This window comes from Leguminivora glycinivorella, chromosome 7, assembly GCF_023078275.1.
Source record: "Leguminivora glycinivorella isolate SPB_JAAS2020 chromosome 7, LegGlyc_1.1, whole genome shotgun sequence".
In the NCBI taxonomy this organism is placed as follows: domain Eukaryota; kingdom Metazoa; phylum Arthropoda; class Insecta; order Lepidoptera; family Tortricidae; genus Leguminivora; species Leguminivora glycinivorella.
In genome coordinates this window covers 17011962-17034423 of record NC_062977.1, presented here as the reverse complement: position 1 = coordinate 17034423, position 22462 = coordinate 17011962, and the positions used below count along the sequence as shown (strand labels likewise).

Here is a 22462-nt window from a genome sequence, read left to right as displayed (position 1 = left end):
TGCTTGGCAATATGGCGGCAATCCTGATTTAAAATTGAACTGCCATTAAGAAATTACGTTTATTTGAAAATAATTTAATGTTTCTTATTCTACAAACACTTAAATTGATTTTCAATGGATGCCTTATCGGAGGAAAGTATATGTGAAGTTAAAGAAGTAGATTTCGGGTCTGTTCCAGTCGACACAGTTGTTGAAAAATCAGTATGGGTTGAAAATACATCCAATGTGAGTTTATCTGATTATATATATTCCTATATAGTATATACCCTGGACTTGAAAAGAATATTCAATTTAACTGACTTCGTCTGACTGTAAAAAGTAACAGGCAAAAAGTGGTAAAACTTATTAGGTTTCTGACGCTGAAAGACTGGAAAGTGGAAGCTGGTAATTCGAATGTGTACCGCATGCCTGTACTGCCTCTTTTTATCATGTTAAAGTTAAATCATCATCCTCCTTGCGTTATCCCGGCATTTGCCACGGCTCATGGGAGCCTGGGGTCCGATTGCCATCTTACCTTCCAACCCGAAGGGTAACTAGGCCTTATTGGGATTTGTCCGGTTTCCTCATGATGTTTTCCTTCACCGAAAAACGACTGGCGAATATCAAATGACATTTCGCACATAAGTTCCGAAAAACTCATTGGTACGAGCCGGGATATTGAACTGTATTATACTTCCCACTAATTATAATTTACAGGAACCGCTGACCTACCGCGTTGCCCTAATCTACGTCATAAACACCGTTGACCAAGTATTCAAACTATCGGTGACGTCTGCTCCAGTCAAGCCGCGGGAAAGCGTTGAGGTTCTAGCTCGCTTCCGGCCCAAAGTCCCGGGACAGTCTATACACGGACTATTATATGGTCGATGATACGGCTGGTAACACTTACAGGTTCACCGTCTTTGGGAAGTCCATTGGTAAGTTTGTATTCTTCTTTGTTTGATAAAAATCGGTAGGCCTGAAGTAGGCAAGCCTAGTTGCAGTCAACTATTTGTATTATTATATTCTGTTCTGTCAACGACGTAGAGTATATGTATTTTAAAACCGTTTAGGTCCAGATGTAACGCTGAGTGAAAAGAAGCTTACCTTTAAAATATGTAAAAGTGTTCTGGAGCAAAGGAAGGCAGTGGTGAATATTATCAACAGATCCGCTGTAGAAACTACTTATCAATGGCTTTTGCCCTTATCTGGACAAGGATATTTCCAGGTAAGTGTCTACCTGTCATATTATATTGATGATTATTTATTGGGATCTGAAGAAAGAAAATCGAACTGTTTGACAGTAATTCTACTAAGGGCAAGTTGCATCCACCATCAGTTAACTTGTCACGCAGTAGTAGAAGTCTATGAGTTCCCATACCAAAAAATTGCGAACGCTAAATTCGTCAACAGACAGTTTGCCGACCCTTAATGTCCCCGGGAATTGCATTCATGTGGAATATGATGGTTTCAGATATCCACAGGTAACTGTGGATTGATAAGAGCATACGAAACTATCAAGACTACTGTGTTGTTTAGCGGAATTGCTCTTGGAGTTTACACAGCTGAGCTAGCCTTGCTGGTCTTACATCAGGTAAAATTATTGTTAAAATGTTCTTTGTTTATTATCATCTGAATCCATAAAACATCAACGTAACTGGTATGCGAACCAAAATCTTCACAAATTCGCTATCTCCACTCTTTCCAGGCTCCACAATTTCTTAACATGATAGCAACCATCTTTTTACCCGGCAATCCAATGTTCAGTATGACCAACCACGTCGTCGAAAAGAATATCAAACGCAAAAACCGCTTCTCTCATTTGATGGAAAACAGTCTCAATCGCTTGAGCTACGTTCCTTTAGCATCAGTGTACGATAAATACCTGGATTTTGGAGTCGGAAGTGTGTCGGATGTCACGAGGAACATATCGCAGACGCTGTGTGTCACGAATCACGAAGAGCAGGATGGCTATATACAGTGGATCCCAGGTTAAACGTTGGAAAATTTGTTGGGCGAACCTTTGTACACCGTTACGTCCCAAAGGCTTAGGGGTCTGATCTGAATCTGTTTATTTCTTAAATACGGTAGCTTTACGTTTTAATTACCTCAAAATCCACCCTCCAAAAATGTCAATTAATCGATTTGGTAACCCACCCACCGGATTTAAGGTTCGCCCATCATGTATGGCAGGCGTAAATGCAACTGTCAAAACGGTTAAGATAACTTCAACATTACTTCTTCCTTTACTCTTATCCCAGCGTTTTTCCCACGGCTCACAAGAGTCTGGTTTCTAAGCTGATTATTATAAAAATACACTTGCAGATCCTGACAATATCTTCTTAATAGACCCAATTGAGTCAATAGTACCCGCAGAAGAATCAAGATTGTTTACTGTCAGGTTTAGGTATGTAACTATTAGCACAGAATATATAATAGTACAAGTACAGAAGGCCCACTGCTTTGATGTTCACGAAATGCCGCCTTTTAAATGCCTACAAAATTCTAACAAAGAAACGAGCCGCACGTGCGCAGCGTCGGAGGATAGGGTTGCCTATGGATTAAAACGAATTAATACTCAAATAAAATGTTAGTCTTGGGTACTTTCTAGGTATATATATATATACAGCATTTATAAGTCCCAACATCACAAGCCTTATTGAACTTTTCTGTGGGACTTAATCAATAGTAGATCTGTGTAAGATTGTCCTATTTTATTTATGATGTCTGTTTAACTAAGCATTATTAGCCATTCCACACGCGGACATCGCATATGAACCTTAAAAAAAAAACTCGCAACGTAAAGTAAAAATAGAAAGTGCGAACGTGCGTTCCGTGAGAACGCGCGACCCCTGATTAGGCCGCGAACTCGCGGCCGCCGGCATGTACTTGTAGCACGGCGATAGAATCGCGGAGTGAGCCGCCCCTGCTATTAGTGCACTAATAAAAATGAAACGTTATACTGTAGCGGATTTAGAGTATCTTATTAAGAGGTCAGTGGTCTGTAAAATTGATAAAAAAGAAGATACGAAAGGCCATGCCAGGATAAGCTAAGTGAATCTGCCCCCAGCGAGTTTTGGCTTGAATTTTTTTTTATTGATTCGTCTTTGTATTAGTATCGAGTATGCCAAATTTCAGCTCCCAAAACTTTATAGTTTAGTAATTAAAAAAAAAAAAACGAAATTTGAACTTTCTTCGATATTTTTTTCTGGGCAGCCGATTTCGACGTGCGTCACGTATATTATGCATGTAAGTAGGACAATTATATGATATTAATTTTGTGTTATGTTTCCATACAAAAACTCAAAAAAAAAATAAAAAAAAAAAAAAACATTTTTTTTAAGTATTATCATGCAAGCGACACCTCCAGATTTTTCATCAAAGTAAGCCTCTTTAATAAGCTACCAAATGAATATAAATACTTAATTTTATCTGTGGTAGAACAAGGTGTTTTTTTTAATTGAATACATCACAATACATTTTACTCCCATACACGCTCGTTAAAATTGCTGACAAACTCCAGAGAAACGTGTACGTTGGTCATAAACACTGGCCACTAATAAAAATTAAAAAAAAATATATATATATATGAATGTTTTTTTATAAAAAAATTGCGAAAAAAAATTCTTATACAATTTCTATGAAAAAAAAAATTTTTTACATGGTGTTTTTCTGATGCTAATCGATTTCATTCCTATTCAGTATCAATAGTTTCTTAGGGCTCAACTTCCGGTAATGTACTAAAAGCCGAAAATTGTAGGAAACTTTCCACATTTACCCCATAGTGTGTATATGTAGATATCTACAAAAATGAAACTATTTTTTACAAACAGTTTTTTTGTTGCCAATCGATTCCATTCTTATCCAGTATCAATACTTGCTTTGCATTAAAAACCCACAAATCAATGGATACATTTTCCATACATTTTGTTATGGGGTAAATGTGGAAAAAGTTTTCTTCAATATGTGGCTCTTTAGTACATTACCGCAAGTTAAGCTCAAAGAAACTTTCGATACTGAATAGGAATGGAATCGATTGGCATCAGAAAAACACCATGTGAAAAAAAATGTTTTTCATAGAAATTGTATATGAAAAGTTTTTTGCAATTTGTGACTTTTTTTTATAAAAAAAAACATATGCATATATATATTTTTTTAATTTTTATTAGTGGCCAGTGTTTATGACCAACGCGCACGTTTCTCTGGAGTTTGTCAGCGATTCGTTTTAACCTTTTAACGAGCGTGTATGGGAGTAAATGTATTGTGATGTACCGTAAAATGGTCCTACTTTGCTCCAAAATTGGCTCCACTTTTACGAATCGCATCGCATCTTTTATAAATATGGAGTTATTGTACTTTCAATGGTTTTCTGGGAAATATGTACTCTTTATATACCCTTTAGGTTGAAATTTGTTCCATTTTAGTTGATACATTCGATATTTTAAAACTTTGTTTTTGGAGCAAAGTAATCTGTATGAAACAGGATACTTTGCTCCAAGGCAAGATTACTTTGGATTCGGAGCTATTTCTGGCGTGGAGCATTAAATAACGTGCTTTATTCATCAATGCTCCATTGGATGATAGTTGGGGTAGCAGAAAAGCACAAATTTCGCTCAGAATCACAGTTTTTTTTATTGAGATCAATCAAAATATACCTTGTAGCTCCATTAGAATCAGTCTTAAACTTGAATAATTCTTATTATTACACATAAAGTTTCTCATAAATCAACGTTTATAAACATTTCGCAAGTTATTGCTTTTAATTGCAACCATTAAATGTAAAGAGATCTGTCAACAAATTGGGTTAAAGCATCGACATCGACAGCAGCTCTTGCTCGTTTAATATTGGCTGCAAATCTCTTGGACAAGCTTGTATGACGACGCAGGAATGAGGAAACCCATTCTGTCCCTGGCATATTACTTTTAAATCTTTTGACATTTCGGCCAATTTTGTCAAGGTACGCTTTAACAATCATGCGTAAATCCAACTCCGACAGTGGAAATCCGTACTGGCCCATTCTTTCAACGCAGTCGCAGAAATGTAATTCTTCTTCATCATTAAATATGGGTGGAAATCCGGGTCCACCAACCTTTTTGCGGTCTTTTCTAGCCTTAATTCTGTTGATGAGTGTTCTTCTTGGAATATTAAATTCTGCAGCTGCTTTTCTTTGGGTAAAGTTATATCATAATGTACAATGTAAATATGGACAGCTCAAGTCACACGTCTACCCTCTGATGATATTTTTGTATAAATTCTAGGGAGTTCTGTTATTGGCTATACTTATAAAATTGTACTTTTTTATTGTAAACGCTGTTGAACTTCTCAATAAAAAAAAAAAACTTTCGACTCTATAGCCCGCAGACATTCTTCCAACGCATCTTCAGTGTAGGCTTTATAACGCCGTGCGTCAATCCTTCTAACGTACTTTCTGGGCATGATTATCTAAAAAAAACAATACCAGAAAAATTATTAACTGAAAACATTCTTTAAAAGGGATACATTGCTCCTAGAGCAAAATATCCCCAAAACCATGTGCATAGTAAACCCGTTCGTGAAAAAAATTACTAATTTGGAAACTATCAAAGCAATCACTTAAATATGATGTTTCCAGGTAGGTAATGAAATGTTAGATGAAACAATAAAACACTCACCAAATTTCATCCAGAGATGTTGGAGATTAGAACAGATTTTTTGAATAAACAAAATCGGTTGCATACACGCGTGTTGAAGTTTTGACAGCTACTGACATGACGTTTAAACTTTTGACAGTCAATCATACCGGTGTTGCCAGGTGAAATCTTGTATTACCCGACAAAAACATAAAAATTTACCCAGCTAACAACCACTTTCGTCTGGAACGGAACTTAACTTTTTTTTTTCTTGGAGCAAAGTTACCACCCAAGGAGCAAAGTAGGACCGTTTTACGGTATTCAATTAAAAAAAACACCTTGTTCTACCACAGATAAAATTAAGTATTTATATTCATTTGGTAGCTTATTAAAGAGGCTTACTTTGATGAAAAATCTGGAGGTGTCGCTTGCATGATAATACTTAAAAAAAATGTTTTTTTTTTTTTATTTTTTTTTTTGAGTTTTTGTATGGAAACATAACACAAAATTAATATCATATAATTGTCCTACTTACATGCATAATATACGTGACGCACGTCAAAATCGGCTGCCCAGAAAAAAAAATATCGAAGAAAGTTCAAATTTCGTTTTTTTTTTTTAATTACTAAACTATAAAGTTTTGGGAGCTGAAATTTGGCATACTCGATACTAATACAAAGACGAATCAATAAAAAAAAATTCAAGCCAAAACTCGCTGGGGGCAGATTCACTTAGCTTATCCTGGCATGGCCTTTAAGATTAAGTAGGTGCTTTACATTTTGAGAGAGTTGTTTCGCATCAATCTTATTTGTAGGCCCAAAGAGGAGGCAGAAGTTTATGGCTATCTTATGTGCGGCAATTTCCAGTACGAGAGCTATGACAAAGATCTTGAAGAGGTGAAAATCAAACACACGTGGTTTAGAATACCTTGCATTGGCAACACGTGGTCTCATTGCACCGATTGGGCTACAGAATGGGATTGTCCGTCGGAAGTACGTTTACTTACCTCTTATTCCATCCGTAATATGTTTGTCTCTTATATCCCCGTCCGAAGGGTCGTCAAGGCCAGTCCAGACGGACCAAATTTTTCGCTTATCAAATTGGTTCCCGTTTCGTTAAAATATTTAAGATCCCTTCTGGCTAAATGAAGTTATTTGTTCCGTGTTAATAAGTGTAATTATTTTTAGCTGATTCTACCGCCCACTATCCCACACCGAACCACTTATGGCAACTTTATGTTGTCAAATAGACTCGAAACTGCTATGTATTTCAAATTTGAAGCTCCGGAGGGAACGTAAGTTTTATTATATAATAACTTGAACTACTTGACGGGAAACACCATGACTACTTATCCCAATTATTTCTATATGGATCACACTGGGTACAATTTCTCAATTAATGATTTAATGAAATTATTAACTGAATCCAGGAACTTTGTGGTAATGCCAATGTGCGGAGTAGTGCAAGGACGAGGATGGCAGATAATAACAGTAGCCATGGAACCTAAGACCCTAGGAAACTTCTACGAAACATGGGACTTGAGGATCAACAAGAATCACAAGGTAGATCATACGTTATCCTACGTTATCCCGTGGTTATCCCTTAAGACTCAATGGATTTTACTAAGTCAGTATTCATATTCTATTTAGGCTTACATACGACTGACTGGAAGCGCTGAGAGTAGTGAGATAGAACTGATGTCCCACGGATACAACCCGGACACTCATGCGCTGTACGAGTTTCCACCCACCATTACTGGGTGTACTAACTACAGCACGGCGTATCTCCACAACGTGACTAGGATGAGTATACAGTTAGTCATATTTATTTGATAATGATAATTGTGGGTCTAGCAGCTTTATTAACACCAACTTAAAGAGCTTCAAATGTTATTTCCAGTGACTTAAAAGGTCGATTCTCAATAATTGTAGGACACAAGGTCCAGTTTAAGAATTGGGAGTCTTTGACTTGAGAAGGCCTTGGAAAATAATAGTTTTAGGTAGAAATCTCATTGTTTTTCTTGGGTGCCTTCGCTTTAAAGCCCTACGTTGAAATTAAAATCCTACTCTTTTTATTAGCATAAGAATATTAAACTCCGTACCATGGCTCGGTGCGGACGACTGCGGGTCATTCGTGATACCTCCCAAGCAGATCCTGTGCTACCACTGGTGGTTCTTCCCGAAAGAGGCCAACAAAGTCTACAAGACTACCATCACGTGCTCATGCGTCGTCGTCATAAATGGCAGGTAACATATCATACTTTCAAGAGAACTAATAGGTTATTGATTGGTTAGACTCCATCTAAGTTAATTCTGGGGAGTGGCCAGATGCAGACGATGCAGTTTTTTAAAACTCATGTTTATGTTTCCACAGGCTTTTAGCGCAATTTTGGGTAATTACAATATTGACTCACTTTATTTTCAGACCCATCGGCGAGCCAAAGGAAATATTCATCCAAATTATGGGATTTTCAGAACTACCCGATTTAAGAGTAAGTGTAATGCACATGTATGTATTAATATTTTTCCGTAGGTCCTTAGGTAATTAGGTATTCTCATTTTGCAGGTATTACCCAAATTAAACAATCTTCACGATATAGTGGTCAAAGAGCGTGTTTCGAAAACGATCACCATTTACAACTATTGTTCTTGTTTTTTTACGTCAAAGTTATACTACACCATCGATGGTATGGACGACGATTGGAGTGGTGATAGGATGGAAATCGACTCAGAAATTGTATGTACATTTTAAAAACTAGGTACCTACGCATTCCAATGAGATGGGAATAGGACCAATAACTTTGTTAAACTCTCGGTTCTCGGTTTGCCTTATTCAGAGTAAGGGATTCTTCGTTAGCTCTCTAAGTGGTTTTGATCTAGGCCTGTATCTAAGGGCCCTGTGTGCGTAGCCGAATGCACAAACGCTCACGAAACGCTCACGATAATATCTCTTTCGTAGCTATCTATCTCTCTCGCTCTTGCGTATTGGCGCGACAGACTACCTATCACGGCGTTTCGTTTTCGTTTCGCGTCGTAGAAGTGCCATTCGGCTACGGGGCCTGACTGGCCTGAGCTTGACAAATGCTTCTAAATAGCACACTAATGCATGGTAGGTATTTAAAATTCTACAATAAAGTTTTCAGTTGTGACATGATTCAAAATGAAATCCCTAAACCGGTTTAACAGAACAGCCTGAAACCATCCAACCACTGCGAAGTCAAGTTGACGGTGACACCCGATGGCGCCGGACCGCGGCAGATCAGCATTTCTTACACGGTGCTGTACCGCAACGAGTTCGACCAGATCGAGGAGATCCAGCCTATAACCAAGACTATATGCATCGTTTGGTACGACGGAATATATCCTAGCATCAAGGTAAACTAACCAAAAGCAACAACCGTTGGCAAGTGACAATCGTTGGCGATCGAAACGAAGTCTGACTCTGTCGCGCCAGTACAGAAGATCATTAGGGAGAGCTAGCAACGATACGCTTACGACGCGCAAGTGATTGTGACGTTGTCTAACTAGGTACCCAGCAGTAAAAATTAAATTATTATTGTCATAAACAAATGGGTCTATAAGTTTACACTATAGGTATCTGACTTTCATTGCAAAGTCTGTTATGATTCTATAAATGATTTCCAGGTAAAGAGAACGATATCTGTAAAATGTCCAGTGATATTGAGCAATCATTGCGTTTGGAATATTACTAATGTGGATGAGTAAGTACCTACTTCTGTAATCTTCTAATTAAGTTTTTTCTAACATCGCATGAGTAGAATAGGTTGCACCTAAGTATTTTTAATGACATGAAAAATATCTTACAATTCAGATTGAATACTATGCCGAAGAAAACCGTAAATTTACGAGCATGTGTAGGTTAAGCCTTCTCCTCATCTCCGTCGTCAAAAAAGACAAATCTGAACCGCGAACCACGTTCGTCGTATTGCCTACATGTCACGCTTTACGTACGAATTTACAAGTGTGACATTGAGAAAACACGGCGAATGTCCTTCGCGGTAGGCATTATGCCCGGCAACTAACAACTATGTCCGGCGCATCACAGATAGGAAGTATTTAATCCCACATCGCAGATTCAATAAAGCTTTAATGGACTGTCGACCAAACGAGCCTCTGACCGTGAACCTACACGCTCCCGACCTTTGCGTGCGAGCCGGCGATGTAGAGCTCATCCTCGTGATTGGCTGTGTCTATAATGTACCGGTGGCTTGGAGCCTACGGAGGGAGAAGATATGCGACTGCGCTATGATCGAGGTCCAGAAGGGAATATCTACGTACGAGTGGCGACATAATTGCGTGCATCGGTCTTTGGTTGAGTTGTCGCCTTCGAATGGAATTGTCTCGGTAAATTCAGTTAATTCAACATTCAAGTTTTTTTTTTCTATATACTTATGTGGTAGGATTTGGTCAAAACTTGGGATTGATATGCCTATTATGCCTAACCAAAGGCTCAGCCATTACTTTATTGAAAAACTTACAACATTCAACACCTACAGATAATAGTTAGTGTTTTCCTCTGGATTGCATTTTTGCGACTGTAGGTTGTAGTACGGATATTTACGCAAGTATGTTGAAAGAAAATACGGTATATATTTTAACACCCATTTGTATGTTCAGTAAAAAAAATCATATATTGATCGAGCACTAAAATCTATAAGTATGTCAGATGATTAATAACGTTTCAGACCGGCAATCCTGCGCTGTTACATCTCAAGTTTAATTACACATTCGAAGGCCTGAACACGCTATGTTACGTGCTAACACTGCCGAATCAGAGGTCATTGTATCTATACATCCACGTTTTTGCCAATGTTATTACTAAGGGGATACTGACTCCTTTAAGGAGACCTAAGGTAGACACGGGCGATTACTTGGCTGTGCTGGAATGTGGGAAAGTTCCGATAAATAATTTGGATCCGGTTATTAGAGTAAGTCATGGTCATCTACTATTATACCCTTCATTCATACATGATAGATAGATAGTTAAATACCTAACAAAGAAGTTTAGGACTGAATGAAAAAGATGGGGACACCAACTTTGGTAACCATGGGGCATGATTTTTGCCAACGTCATCACTAAGGGGATACTGACTCCTTAAGGAGACCTAAGGTGGACACAAGCGATTACTTGGCTGTGCTGGAATGTGGAAAAGTTCCGATAAATAATTTGGATCCGATTATTAGAATAAATCAACGACTATATTATACCCTTCATACATAGCTACCAAAGAAGTTTAGGACTGATTGAAATTAAAAAGATGGGGACACCAAATTTTTACTTTGCTCATCATGACACTATCTGGCGCTAACTTCATGCATGACAGTCATTTTCAATCGACTATAAATATTATAAAACACATTGTACGAACACAATTATCAGAACATAAAAAATCATCTACAACAGCGATATTCAATCTACCGCCCGTCGCGAGGGTTTTTTAGGTAGCCCACCAGGTGATTCTAGTATCTATATACCCTGACCTTTGAGCACATTGAGGAAACCCGTCTTTGTGTCCCTCGTCAACATAATGCCTATATACTCGTATTTGCAGATCATATGGTTCTACAACCCCACTGAGGTGTTCACAACGTGGAGGCTCCTTCGAGGAAACACGACAAGCCAAGACTCAATTATCAAGTGTCTGCTTTACTTCGCCGAAGTCCCGCCTTTGGGAAAACTGGCGATCCCGTTCGCATTTATGCCTACAGAAATGGTGGACTATGAAGTAAGTATGAATGAAGTGCTGGTGGCCTAGCGGTAACACGACCGTGTGACTTTTAATCCGGAGGTCGCCGGTTGGAACACTTGGAACCCTGGCTCGTACTAATGAGTTTTTTGGGAACTTATGTGCGAAATGTCATTTGATATTTGACAGTCGCTTTTCAGTGAACGAAACATCGTGAAGAAATTGGACTAATTTCAATAAGGCTTAGTTACCATTGGCGTTGGAAGGTCAGATCAGATGGCAGTCGCTTCCGTAAAACTACTTACGTCAAATCTTGGGATTAGTTGTTAAAGATCCGCGGCGAATACCGGGATAACCCAAGGAGGCTGATGAGACGACAATAAATGGGGAATGGGGACGTCGTAAACTGTTCTCCTTGTATATGGGGAGGGGAGTAAATGCACTCCACTCTTTTTTGTAAGGAATATATATTTTTTATATTATTTAATCTAAAATATTTTATCAACAGGCCACTTTTTCCTGCTCGTTTGGGTATGATACGATTAAAATATTAGTCAAAGGGCAGGGTGGTCTCCCTAACTGCGTGGAGACAAGACTTGACATACCATTGTACGTTGAAAAATGTATCAGGGCTGCGTACAGAAAAGATGTTGTAAGTAATACATTTCATATGGGGGTAACCCCTTGTTCATAAACGTTCACTGAAGTTATCAAGCCGATAAAGTTCGTTTGTCCCTTTCCGAAGTATTGGTGTGATAGAATGGGACAAACAAATTTTATCGGCTTGATAATTTTAGTGAACGTTTATGAATAAGGGGATAAGACTTAATGTAAACAGGCATAGAGTAGGTAAGGACCCATTTAGACGGTACAAGAACCCGCGTACGAGTTTTATTACATTGTGGTATTTGATGGTACGAGAACTCGCGTACGAGTTTTATTGCAAAATTGTATGTACCAACAACAGCCCGCAATGTAACTAAAATCGCACGCGAGTTCGCACGCCGTAAGCCTAAATCAGGCCTAAGAAAGAAGATGAAACTACAAATGATACAATCACTAGATGACATAATTATTTTTTCAGGTATATTTGTCTATGGAACACCGGACCATTCCAATAATGCCTACACATTCATTAACCAGAGACACGCTAGCGATCTGTAACGACACAGACCACGTAATACGATTTATATGGCTACCGTAAGTTCGATACCGTCTAAACTATAATAACAAAACTAAGAACAGAGTTTTTACTGTGTCCTTCAATTCAACTACTTCTGAGCCTAAAGCCCCATTTAGATGGTACGAGTTTCTCGCCCGTCTTGGTCGAGAAACTCGTATGACATTATCGTATGCGATAATCGCCTGGCGAGTATCGTACGAAAACGTTTACATTCGTGCGAGAAATAAAAACTCGCATACGAGTATCGTATGCGAGACTCGCCAGGCGAAATAGTTTAGACGGAGTGTAGAATTTTCGAGAGATATTTCCATAACATTTCTCGACTCGTCTAAACCGGTTCTCGTATGACATTTCTTCTCGAACGTGCGATTATCGCACGAATCGGAGCGAACCGATTTTCATGCGAGTTTTGCCTGTCAACTTGCGTGCTTAGTTGCTCAATAATTAATTATAAAACACACATATTATATGCTTTTTTTATAATATTGTATATAATTTACTTTGGATTTAAGGTCAGTGCGGGCAAGACCGGCATAGTTTATTTGAAATAAAGTTTGAGTGGATAAAACTCTATAATTAATGTAGTCTGGCGTAATGCGCATGGTCCTATGGGATAGCAAATATTATATTTTACAAAGCTTTTACAATATTTTGGTGAAATAAGGTACTTTTAAGTGATAAAAATCACATTTTTTAAGGCTCGGCGGGTTGACCGTTCTCCCGCGATGAGCACGGAAAGACCGTCTAGTGCTTGTTGTCGCGTAATTTCATATGAGACTAGGTTCCAAAATCATGATCATTGTTATTTTACGTAATAACGGGGCAGAATGTGCTAGATAATTATTAAAATAACGTTGAAATTTTGAACATATAAGCATTTTTCTATTTATACAAAATACAAAATACAAAATCATTTATTCAGCAAATAGGCCACGGGGGCACTTTTACATGTCAACATTACAGAGTATTCATTAAAGTTAAACAAATGAAATTAATAGAAATATTAACTAAAAATATTAATCATAAGCAAAGTAGCTATACACTGATATAGAATTAGAGATGTATAAAGTCTCTAAATGTCATATTATTACTAACTATAATCAATACATAAAGAAAGTGCAAACAGATACAAAGATAAAAGAAATCTATAATACTTCAATAGTTGTAAAAGACTGAATATTACAAGTAAAAATATTATACTTAATCAAATAATCCATGGAGATGTATAGCGTCTCCAAGAGTCAAATTTTATAAAATTAAAATATTTAAAAGTAAAAGCCTTTGTCAAATAATACAAAAAAAATAAAAAATACAGAAAATGAACAGCTAAATTACACATTTCAAGAGATGTACAAGTCTCTAGTTGTCAATCATTAAAGAACAAATCAAGTTTACAAATAAGGGCCAATCAAGGTTACAAATTAAGTTTAAAAATATAATCAAAATCTCAGAGATGTATAAGGTCTCTAAGTGTCCAAAAAACTAACATTAACTTAATCAAACGACAACAAGGTCATTAAAGTAAGGAGTCTATTTTAAAATAAAATATAATCAAAATCTCAGAGATGTATAAAGTCTCTAAGTGTCCAAAAGCTAAAATTATAGTTATTTGTTATACAAGAGTGCAAAGTTGTATTTTAACGTCGAGTGTGGAATTGAAAAACGAGCAAGCGAAAGGATTCTATAGTTGAACCACGAGCGAAGCGAGTGGTTCGAGGATAGATTCCTGAGCTTGCGAGTTTTTCAACACACGAGAAGTAAAATACATTTGCACTCGTGTGTAACACAAAACTTTTCCCCACACTATAGCGAGGAAAGTACAACGCAAAAAACGCGTTTATCACTGCTTTCAGTAATTCCACAGGTGGTAAAACATCTTCATCACTAGATTAACCCACTTTTATCAATTTAAAAAAAGCAGAAAATTTGCCTCTATTCAAGGTCAAATTACTTTATCCACTAGTGGATAAAATGCGTTTTTACCCGCTGGTATTAAAGGACAAAACACGTGTTTCCGAGCTAGTGAGGGGAAAACTAAATTAAACGACAAAGTGATGGTCTCTAGTGTCATCCTTAAGACATTACTTACTTAAGTTTAATTCTTACAAGAACCGAATGTAGTGTCTCGCAATCCGCTCAAAAGTAAAGTTAAATAATCTAACAAAACATGTGGCCCAGGTAAGCTTGAACAGACCAGTCTCCACAAACAGCACCCGTTCACGAGTATGACGCGTATCTCAGCCATCGCCTCCCTCAACCTCCATTCGGGAAGGTGGCGACCCGATCAACACGCCACCGTAAGCAAAGACTTTTAAGCGAGCATGACATGTTCAAGCTAACAGCAAATTGACAAAAGAAAAATCGACACAGTGAAACACGACATTAAGCTTGTAGGTGACATTAAAGAGGGCAACAATGCCTAGTATAGCTATACATAACTAATTACATGCTCAACGTGACTTAGAGATGTAAAGGTCTCTAAGGGTCAGTGTACTATCATACTTTAAATAAATTTTATATAACTACGCTATATAATGAAAACAAAAATCTTAGAGGTGTATAAGGTCTCTAAGCGTCCTACTAACATAACTAATGATACAATACAATCACATGAGAAAAATTACGCTGTGTCATTTTTACTGGATACTAGTACGGTTGTATTACAAACTTCTGCTACCATAATCAAGCTACTGGCTTAAAGGCATTTTTATCATTTATAAAATCATTTACCGTATAGTAAGCTTTACCTAGCAAACAGCGCTTAACATGTGACTTAAATTTGCCGAGTGGCAAGTTCACTACATCAATGGGGATTTTGTTATAAAAACGTGTACAGTTCCCAACGAAAGACGTACTAACCTTACGGAGACGGTGGAAGGGCACGGCAAGTTTATGTTTGTTTCTAGTGTTATAGTTATGGATATCACTGTTAAGCTTGTATTCATGGATGTTTTTCCTAGCATACATAATATTCTCAAGTATGTACTGAGAGGCAACGGTAAGAATGTTCACCTCTTTGAATTTCTCTCTTAGGGAAGCTCGAGCGCCCAGTCCATATATGGAACGTACAGCTCGCTTTTGCAGCACAAATATCGTCTGAATATCTGCGGCTTTACCCCATAACAGAATTCCATACGACATAACACTATGGAAGTAACCAAAGTATACCAGCCTGGCCGTCTCTACGTTTGTTAGCTGTCTGATTCTCCTTACTGCGTAGGCAGCTGAACTAAGTTTGTTAGCTAAAGTAGCAATATGTGCGTGCCATTGCAGTTTTGAGTCTAAAGTGACTCCCAGGAAAACAGTTTGGTCTTCAAACTCCAGCGTTATAAGGCAAGACCGGCATATGTCCCGTATATGGGGTTCATAACCTTTTCTTTTCAGGTCCAGTTACTCCAGACCAGATATTGCATAATACTGTTTTTCCAACGAACACATGCGAATACAATTTAGTCACGATATTACAGGCTCATATAAATCCAACTACTTATCTGTTTTTGAAACTATGTTATTAAGAAAACGTAATAGGATGATATTAAGATACGTAAATTAGTTTGCTAACATTTCTTAGCAATGCTTGGTTTTGCTCACAGAACTTAATTTAGATAGAAGAAACAAATTCATATATTTGTATAGGGGCCGAGCGTGTCAAATTTTGTACTGAAGTTGATTCTTGCCTGTAATTTTAAATATGTCTCAGGCTCTTGATTGTTCATAATTTTTGTGTTGTTGCAATTGAATATCACGTAACGAGGCATTTTTTATGTTTTGGTTGACTTCAACTTACAAAAATTGACGCCCGAAAGCTGCAAGCTGCGAGTAAAGACGGACAACTCAGTGGATTTCACTGAGTTCATTTGACACGCTAAGTAGATACGTTTGCTTGATCTATGGTATATATGACATCTGTGGTTTTGCTATAGTCACTACAGTATGAATGTTCGCGTTATTTTTCTTTCATCATACTCGCACACTAAATGTGATTTTGCACGCAGGCGGAGCGTGAGTTATAGAAAAATCGTTCTCCCAAGGGAGTTATGAAATTTCTAGTATCGTATTCAATTTTTTTTTATCTTTTTACATATTTTTATATTGCAAGTGTGATGAAAAACATTGTGTGTAACTCGGGGAGTATGAATATTACAAACTCGAGTCTTTAAATCGCTCTGGCATGCCGTCGCGATTTAACTTACTCTCGTTAGTAATATTCAAGTTCCTTCCCTTGATGCACAATGTACTATTAAATGCTAAATAAAAAAATACTACCCACTATTTATCCATTACAGCCTTTGTTAAAATACGTCAAATTGGCATTGTTAATACCAAGTTATTTTTTTTACAAGGGCGTTTTAAAATCGTTATTTAATCGCAAGTAGGCTTAGTTCTGTTCACCACTTATAATTCTTCACAACTATATCATTTTTATTTAATACTTTCGAATGATATTAGTAACACCATACGAATCATTACCAAAACTGTATTTCGAAGTTAAAATCAAAAACAGTACAATTATCATAAGCCAAAAACGTACTTATATATTGATATTGTTTACACTCGACTTATTTCCAATAAAGCCTAAAAAGGTTGGCAACTCCTTGTTTATCGTATGCCGGTCTTGCCTTTCTCTTTTATGCCGGACTTTCTGAGTAGGCACAATTTCTAAGTTACATATTTCAGAACATAAAACAAGAAATTGAACGCGTTTTGAGTAGATTAATAGTACTAGTCAGAAAGAACGGTTATTAAATGACTACGTTACATATATGATATACAAATATTCCGACTGCTTCTATTTTATTTTAATTTTTTGCGGAACCATGTTGAACTCGATGCTCGAGTTCGAAACACGAATCAAGTTTATTGTTAACTAGTGTTCGTCCTAGGGATATGTATTGAAGACCAATGGCTTAAGGATGAAAAACTGATATACCTTCGGAGGTGTGAGAGGCGTAGATATATAAACACAAAAGTTATAGTCAATAGACGGTCTTTCCGGATAGACGGTCTTCCCCACACTGACCTTATTTGAATTTAAGTTGAATAGTACCTACCCAATAATATCAAAACACTATAAATTATTTATGACGGTGTAAATAATAATTATATAATAGGGAAAATAACGAATTCGACCGTAGCGTTACCTAGCTAATAAAATCTTGGTTGCGATACTTGCGATTAGGTTTAGGATATAATTGAACATAAAATATAGATAAGATTTATTTTAAATGATAGCTAAACATTAACTCTATAATGTTGATAAATAAATAAATAAATAAAATAAATATTCGGGACACCTTACACAGATCAACTTAGTCCCAAACTAAGCAAAGCTTGTACTATGGGTGCTAGGCGACGATATACATACTTAAATAGAGAAATACATACTTATATACATAGAACACATCCATGACTCAGGAACAAATATCTGTGCTCATCACACAAATAAATGCCCTTACCGGGATTCGAACCCAGGACCGCGGCTTAGCAGACAGGGTCACTACCGACTGAGCCAGACCGGTCGCCATAATGATAACCCTAATTTATTTTTGGTTTTAGCAGTTACTGAGAGTTAGCTGTAAATATAAAAATACCATGATTTACATGATTTCTGTTTCTAGGTAAAGAGAATTCATTTCGACTGAGTAGCGCATAAACTCGTATACGATACTCGCATACGTGTTTTGTTTACACGGAGACATACAAACATCAAAGGCGAGGTGATTATCGCCTCCTCCCGTGCGATATCGTACGCATAGTTTACATAACACGATATCTTTTCTCGTACTTCGATAATCGTACGTTCGAGGCGAGAAACTCGTACCATCTAAATGGGGCTTACCCACGGAAAAGTTCAATAAGTTTTTTTGGAACTTGAACAAAAATATATACAGAAATACAGAAAGGTTTTAGCTTAATAGTACACAATTTTATGTAGATTAATTCGTATTTGGTAACTAGCCCCGCACGTTATTCATAAACGTTCACTAAAGTTATCAAACCGATAAAGTTTGTTTGTCCCTCCGACATATTGGTGTGATAGAATAAACGTTCACTAAAGTTATGCCGATAAAGTTCGTTTGTCCCTCCGACGTATTGGTGTGATAGCCGATAAATAAAGTTCGTTTGTCCCTCCGACGTATTGGTGTGATAGAAAGGGACAAACGAACTTTATCGGCTTGATAACTTTAGTGAACGACTGAACGTTTATGAATAAGGGGGTAATAGTTTATTCTACTATTAAAGGGCAAGATCTCCTTAAATGTACATGTATGTCTTTTAGAGAAAGAATTGCAAACATAGTAAACGTGGTGATGACTCCGTGTTGGGGAGTGATTCAACCAAAGAGTTCCGAGTGGATTACTATGACGGTTTATACCTTGCAAGAGCCTGCTACATTCACGTAAGTTTACATTATTTAGATAATATCCGACTCATTTCGCCTAAGTCTGATAACTAAGAATAGAAATCGTTTATTCGTGGTAAACATTACAAATAAGTATTAAAATACAAACTAACACATTTAATTATAATAACATAATATAAAATTATCGTTTACCACGAAATGATGGTCCCGCCTCAGCATAATGCTAACCATACAGTCAGCGCTGATCTTCCGGCGAGACCATTTGTGGGCCACGGACGCAAACAATACAAATCTTCGTATAACGAACTATCGGCAGCGACACGAGCACGGCTCGGTGAAAAATTCTACTACCAAAAGGTTAAATTAAATACACAGAAATAGACTTGTAAGCCTGGATGGCTGAACTATGTCGATAGTACCCATCCACACAACAGTTTGCTGCATTGAACAAGCATCCGCTTCATTAAATATACGTAGGTAGCAACATATATAGAAATAGTACCGCCGCCATTAAACTGCAATCATCTGGCCCTTCCTTCAAAACAGAGAGAGGAGTTAAGCAAGGAGACCCACTATCGCCGAAACTCTTTACCAGCACTCTGGAACACGTCTTCAGAAAACTTGCGCCTAGTTGGGGAGAGAAGGGGCTCGTCGTCGGAGAACGCAGATTAACCAATCTACGGTTCGCTGATGACATAGTCGTTTTCTCCTCAACCGCTTCCGAGTTACAAGAAATGCTTGAAGAACTAAGCACTGCAAGCCTCGAGATTGGACTGAAGATGAATATGTCAAAGACCAAGCTAATGACTAATTGAAAACGCCTGGAGGAGCTATTGGTCCATGAAACATCTTATGAAAGGTAATCTTCCGATGACACTCAAACGGAAGCTCATGGACATATGCATACTCCCTATTCTGACCTACGGTGCACAGACTTGGTCTTTGACTAAAGCTCAGAAGTCCAAGCTCGGGGTTTGCCAACGAGCCATGGAGCGTAGCATACTAGGTGTCAAATTGGTGGATCGAGTCCGGAACACCACGCTACGCTCTAAAACTCAAATCGCCGATGTAGCTCGGAAGGCGGCCAAGTTAAAATGGGACTGGGCTGGTCACGTCTGCCGAATGCCTAATGAGTTGTGGGCCAAACTCACTACAGTGTGGGAGCCCGAAAACTCTGATCGGGGATCCGGCAGACCCCGCCGGCGATGGAGGGATGAACTGGACTCCTTCTTGGAGGAATGGTCAGACATAGCACTGGATAGAGATCAGTGGAAAAATTGGGGGGAGGCCTTTGCCCAGCAGTGGGACACGACGGGCTCCAAATAATAATAATAGGTATTTAAAAAAAAATCTGATTTACCTACAGCACAACAGTGGCGTGTGAATTATTAGATTTAACCGAACGCCGACGCTACCAACAAAATGAGATGTTGCGGAAAACTAAAACGGAAAAGTGTAATCAAGAATTCATAATTACCGAAGAAGGATATTTTAAACCTGTAAGTTTTAATACATTGGGAAGAACGTATAACTTTTAAAGTGAACATGACAAACTTAGGTATACCTAGAGACGAAAGTAATCAAACTGCATAGCGAGAAGAGGAACAGTATAATTTGTCAGCATTGGTTGTTTAGAGCAGAAGTTCTCAAAGCGTAGGTAATAGTATGCGCGCTCTTAGGAGTAGGCCGCCCCTTTGGATATATAATTGCTTCTCCCGCCATTCTAATATGGAAAAACGATAGAGAAAATTGCTGTATCGTTTGCTATTAGAGCATATCGCCACTAATTTGAAAAAAACTTGTATCTTCGTCTGTCAATGAAAAGAAAATTGTAGTAAGTATGTATGGAATGCATATAGAATTACTGCGTTTTAACTTTGAGGAGAAGCATGAGATACGAGATTTTTCAAAGTAGTGACGATATATACTTATGATTAGCATTTTGTTGGCTTCTTCCAAGCATACATATTTTACCAGTCAGTGGTGATGGCTGTTAGTAAAATCATAAAATGTGCTACGCAAGTAAATTTCTATATCTTTGTTTTCTAATAGGGCATTAACGACGAGCCACCATACGTGTTGGACATAGAGAAGCCACAACCGTTCTACTTATCGCTGACTATATCGATATCGTCTAAAGGACAACGCGATGGGTTCCCACGGATGCTTTTGAAACAACAGTGGGAGCAGGTATTCTACATTATCAATATTATCATGGTCGACATGTATCTAGATAGTCTACTCATCAGTCTGATTTATTTAATTAACACTGTCGATTACATTTTTGTTGTTCTGTCCTGTTGTCGAAGGGGTAATAGTGTCTTAGTTTGTTACGAACAAAATGTGCATGTCATGGTCATGGTGGTCCACCATAAATACGTAACCATAAAAGAGATTCGTATTTTAACCTTGGCCGCTAAAAAACGTACCCAAAAGCTAAAATTGATTCAATTAGCAATTATTTCAACTAACTAACACGAGGTCTCCAAACGCTCTTGGTGATTTTTTTTACAGACGCCACCCTACGATTTACTGACATCGGAACTCAGCGACTACTATCAAAAAGGGAATACCGGCAACGGGCTCACTACACTGGATATTCTCAGAATTATAGACGGGATACTATGGTAAGTGTTTCCACGTTCACTGAAGTCATCGAGCCGATAAAGTTCGTTTGTCTCTTTCTATCACACCAATTCGTCGGAAAGGGACAAACGAACTTAACTATTATCGGATTGATAACTTTACTGAACATTTATGAAGTAGGGGGTAATTTATTATATATTCGAAGCATTGTATCTTACTTGCGTTAATCCGACTGCCATCTCATCTGATTTTTTCAACTCAGTAGGGCTAGCTCGTGATTGGTACAGTATCTCGCCGCGACATAGATCACGTCTTTTTTTGTATTAGTGACATAACGACAAGTATTCTATCTCGCGCCAATCATGTGCTAGTCCTACTGAACGTCAACTTCACCGAAAATTAGAGCGATTACATATTGTTGACGAGAAAGTAAGAATAGAAAGTGATTTCACCGATTATTCCAGGGATGCTCTACATAGCAAAATGTTTAGGAACCAAATTGAGTACTATGCCAAAGAAGACATACCAACATATTCCCATTTGATTAACGCTATAGAATGCAAGGCGAAAACGAATTTAAGCAGACGGTAAGCACTTTTTTACTATACTACATAAAAGGTTTACAAGTAAAAAAAACTGAAATTTATCACTAGATCAATGAGGGGCAAACCGTCCACCAAGTATGCTCGTCTACAATACAAGGTATTTTCTAAGGTCTACAAAGTTCCAAACTATTACGGTTGTACAATTTTCACATACTCTAACACACAGAGAAAGGTGAGAAATGGAAGGTTTTCCTTAGCAAAATTTGTAGGTATATAGCTATTGATTTTTCTACAAGTTCTTGGTAAATCAAGTTTAATATCACCGGTTAACTTAACATGGTTATTTTTTAGAGTAACGTCGGGAATTTGCGATGCCATCGTGAACAAAGCCATCTACCACGTCTACAACCTTAACCCGAAGCACGAAATATCCATCTTCGAAGCTGAATAATTGAATTTTCTAACCTTTGACTGCCAAAGATCCCAAA

At 37.7% G+C, this 22462-nt stretch overlaps 1 protein-coding gene across 1 annotated transcript; it reads left to right on the top strand.

Moving 5' to 3' along the window:
- The first annotated feature begins 114 nt into the window (after nucleotides 1-114).
- LOC125227902 lies at nucleotides 115-22462 on the top strand. Its single transcript, XM_048132303.1, is given in 27 exon segments — nucleotides 115-225; nucleotides 697-843; nucleotides 845-917; nucleotides 1053-1207; nucleotides 1454-1573; nucleotides 1688-1970; nucleotides 2305-2386; nucleotides 6404-6581; nucleotides 6777-6883; nucleotides 7019-7151; nucleotides 7239-7402; nucleotides 7668-7835; nucleotides 8014-8080; nucleotides 8155-8325; nucleotides 8775-8963; nucleotides 9234-9310; nucleotides 9683-9953; nucleotides 10295-10537; nucleotides 11162-11335; nucleotides 11805-11948; nucleotides 12381-12496; nucleotides 18760-18879; nucleotides 20210-20342; nucleotides 20896-21033; nucleotides 21358-21470; nucleotides 21894-22016; nucleotides 22326-22462. Coding segments are annotated over 27 exon segments (3900 nt in total). The 3' UTR covers nucleotides 22426-22462.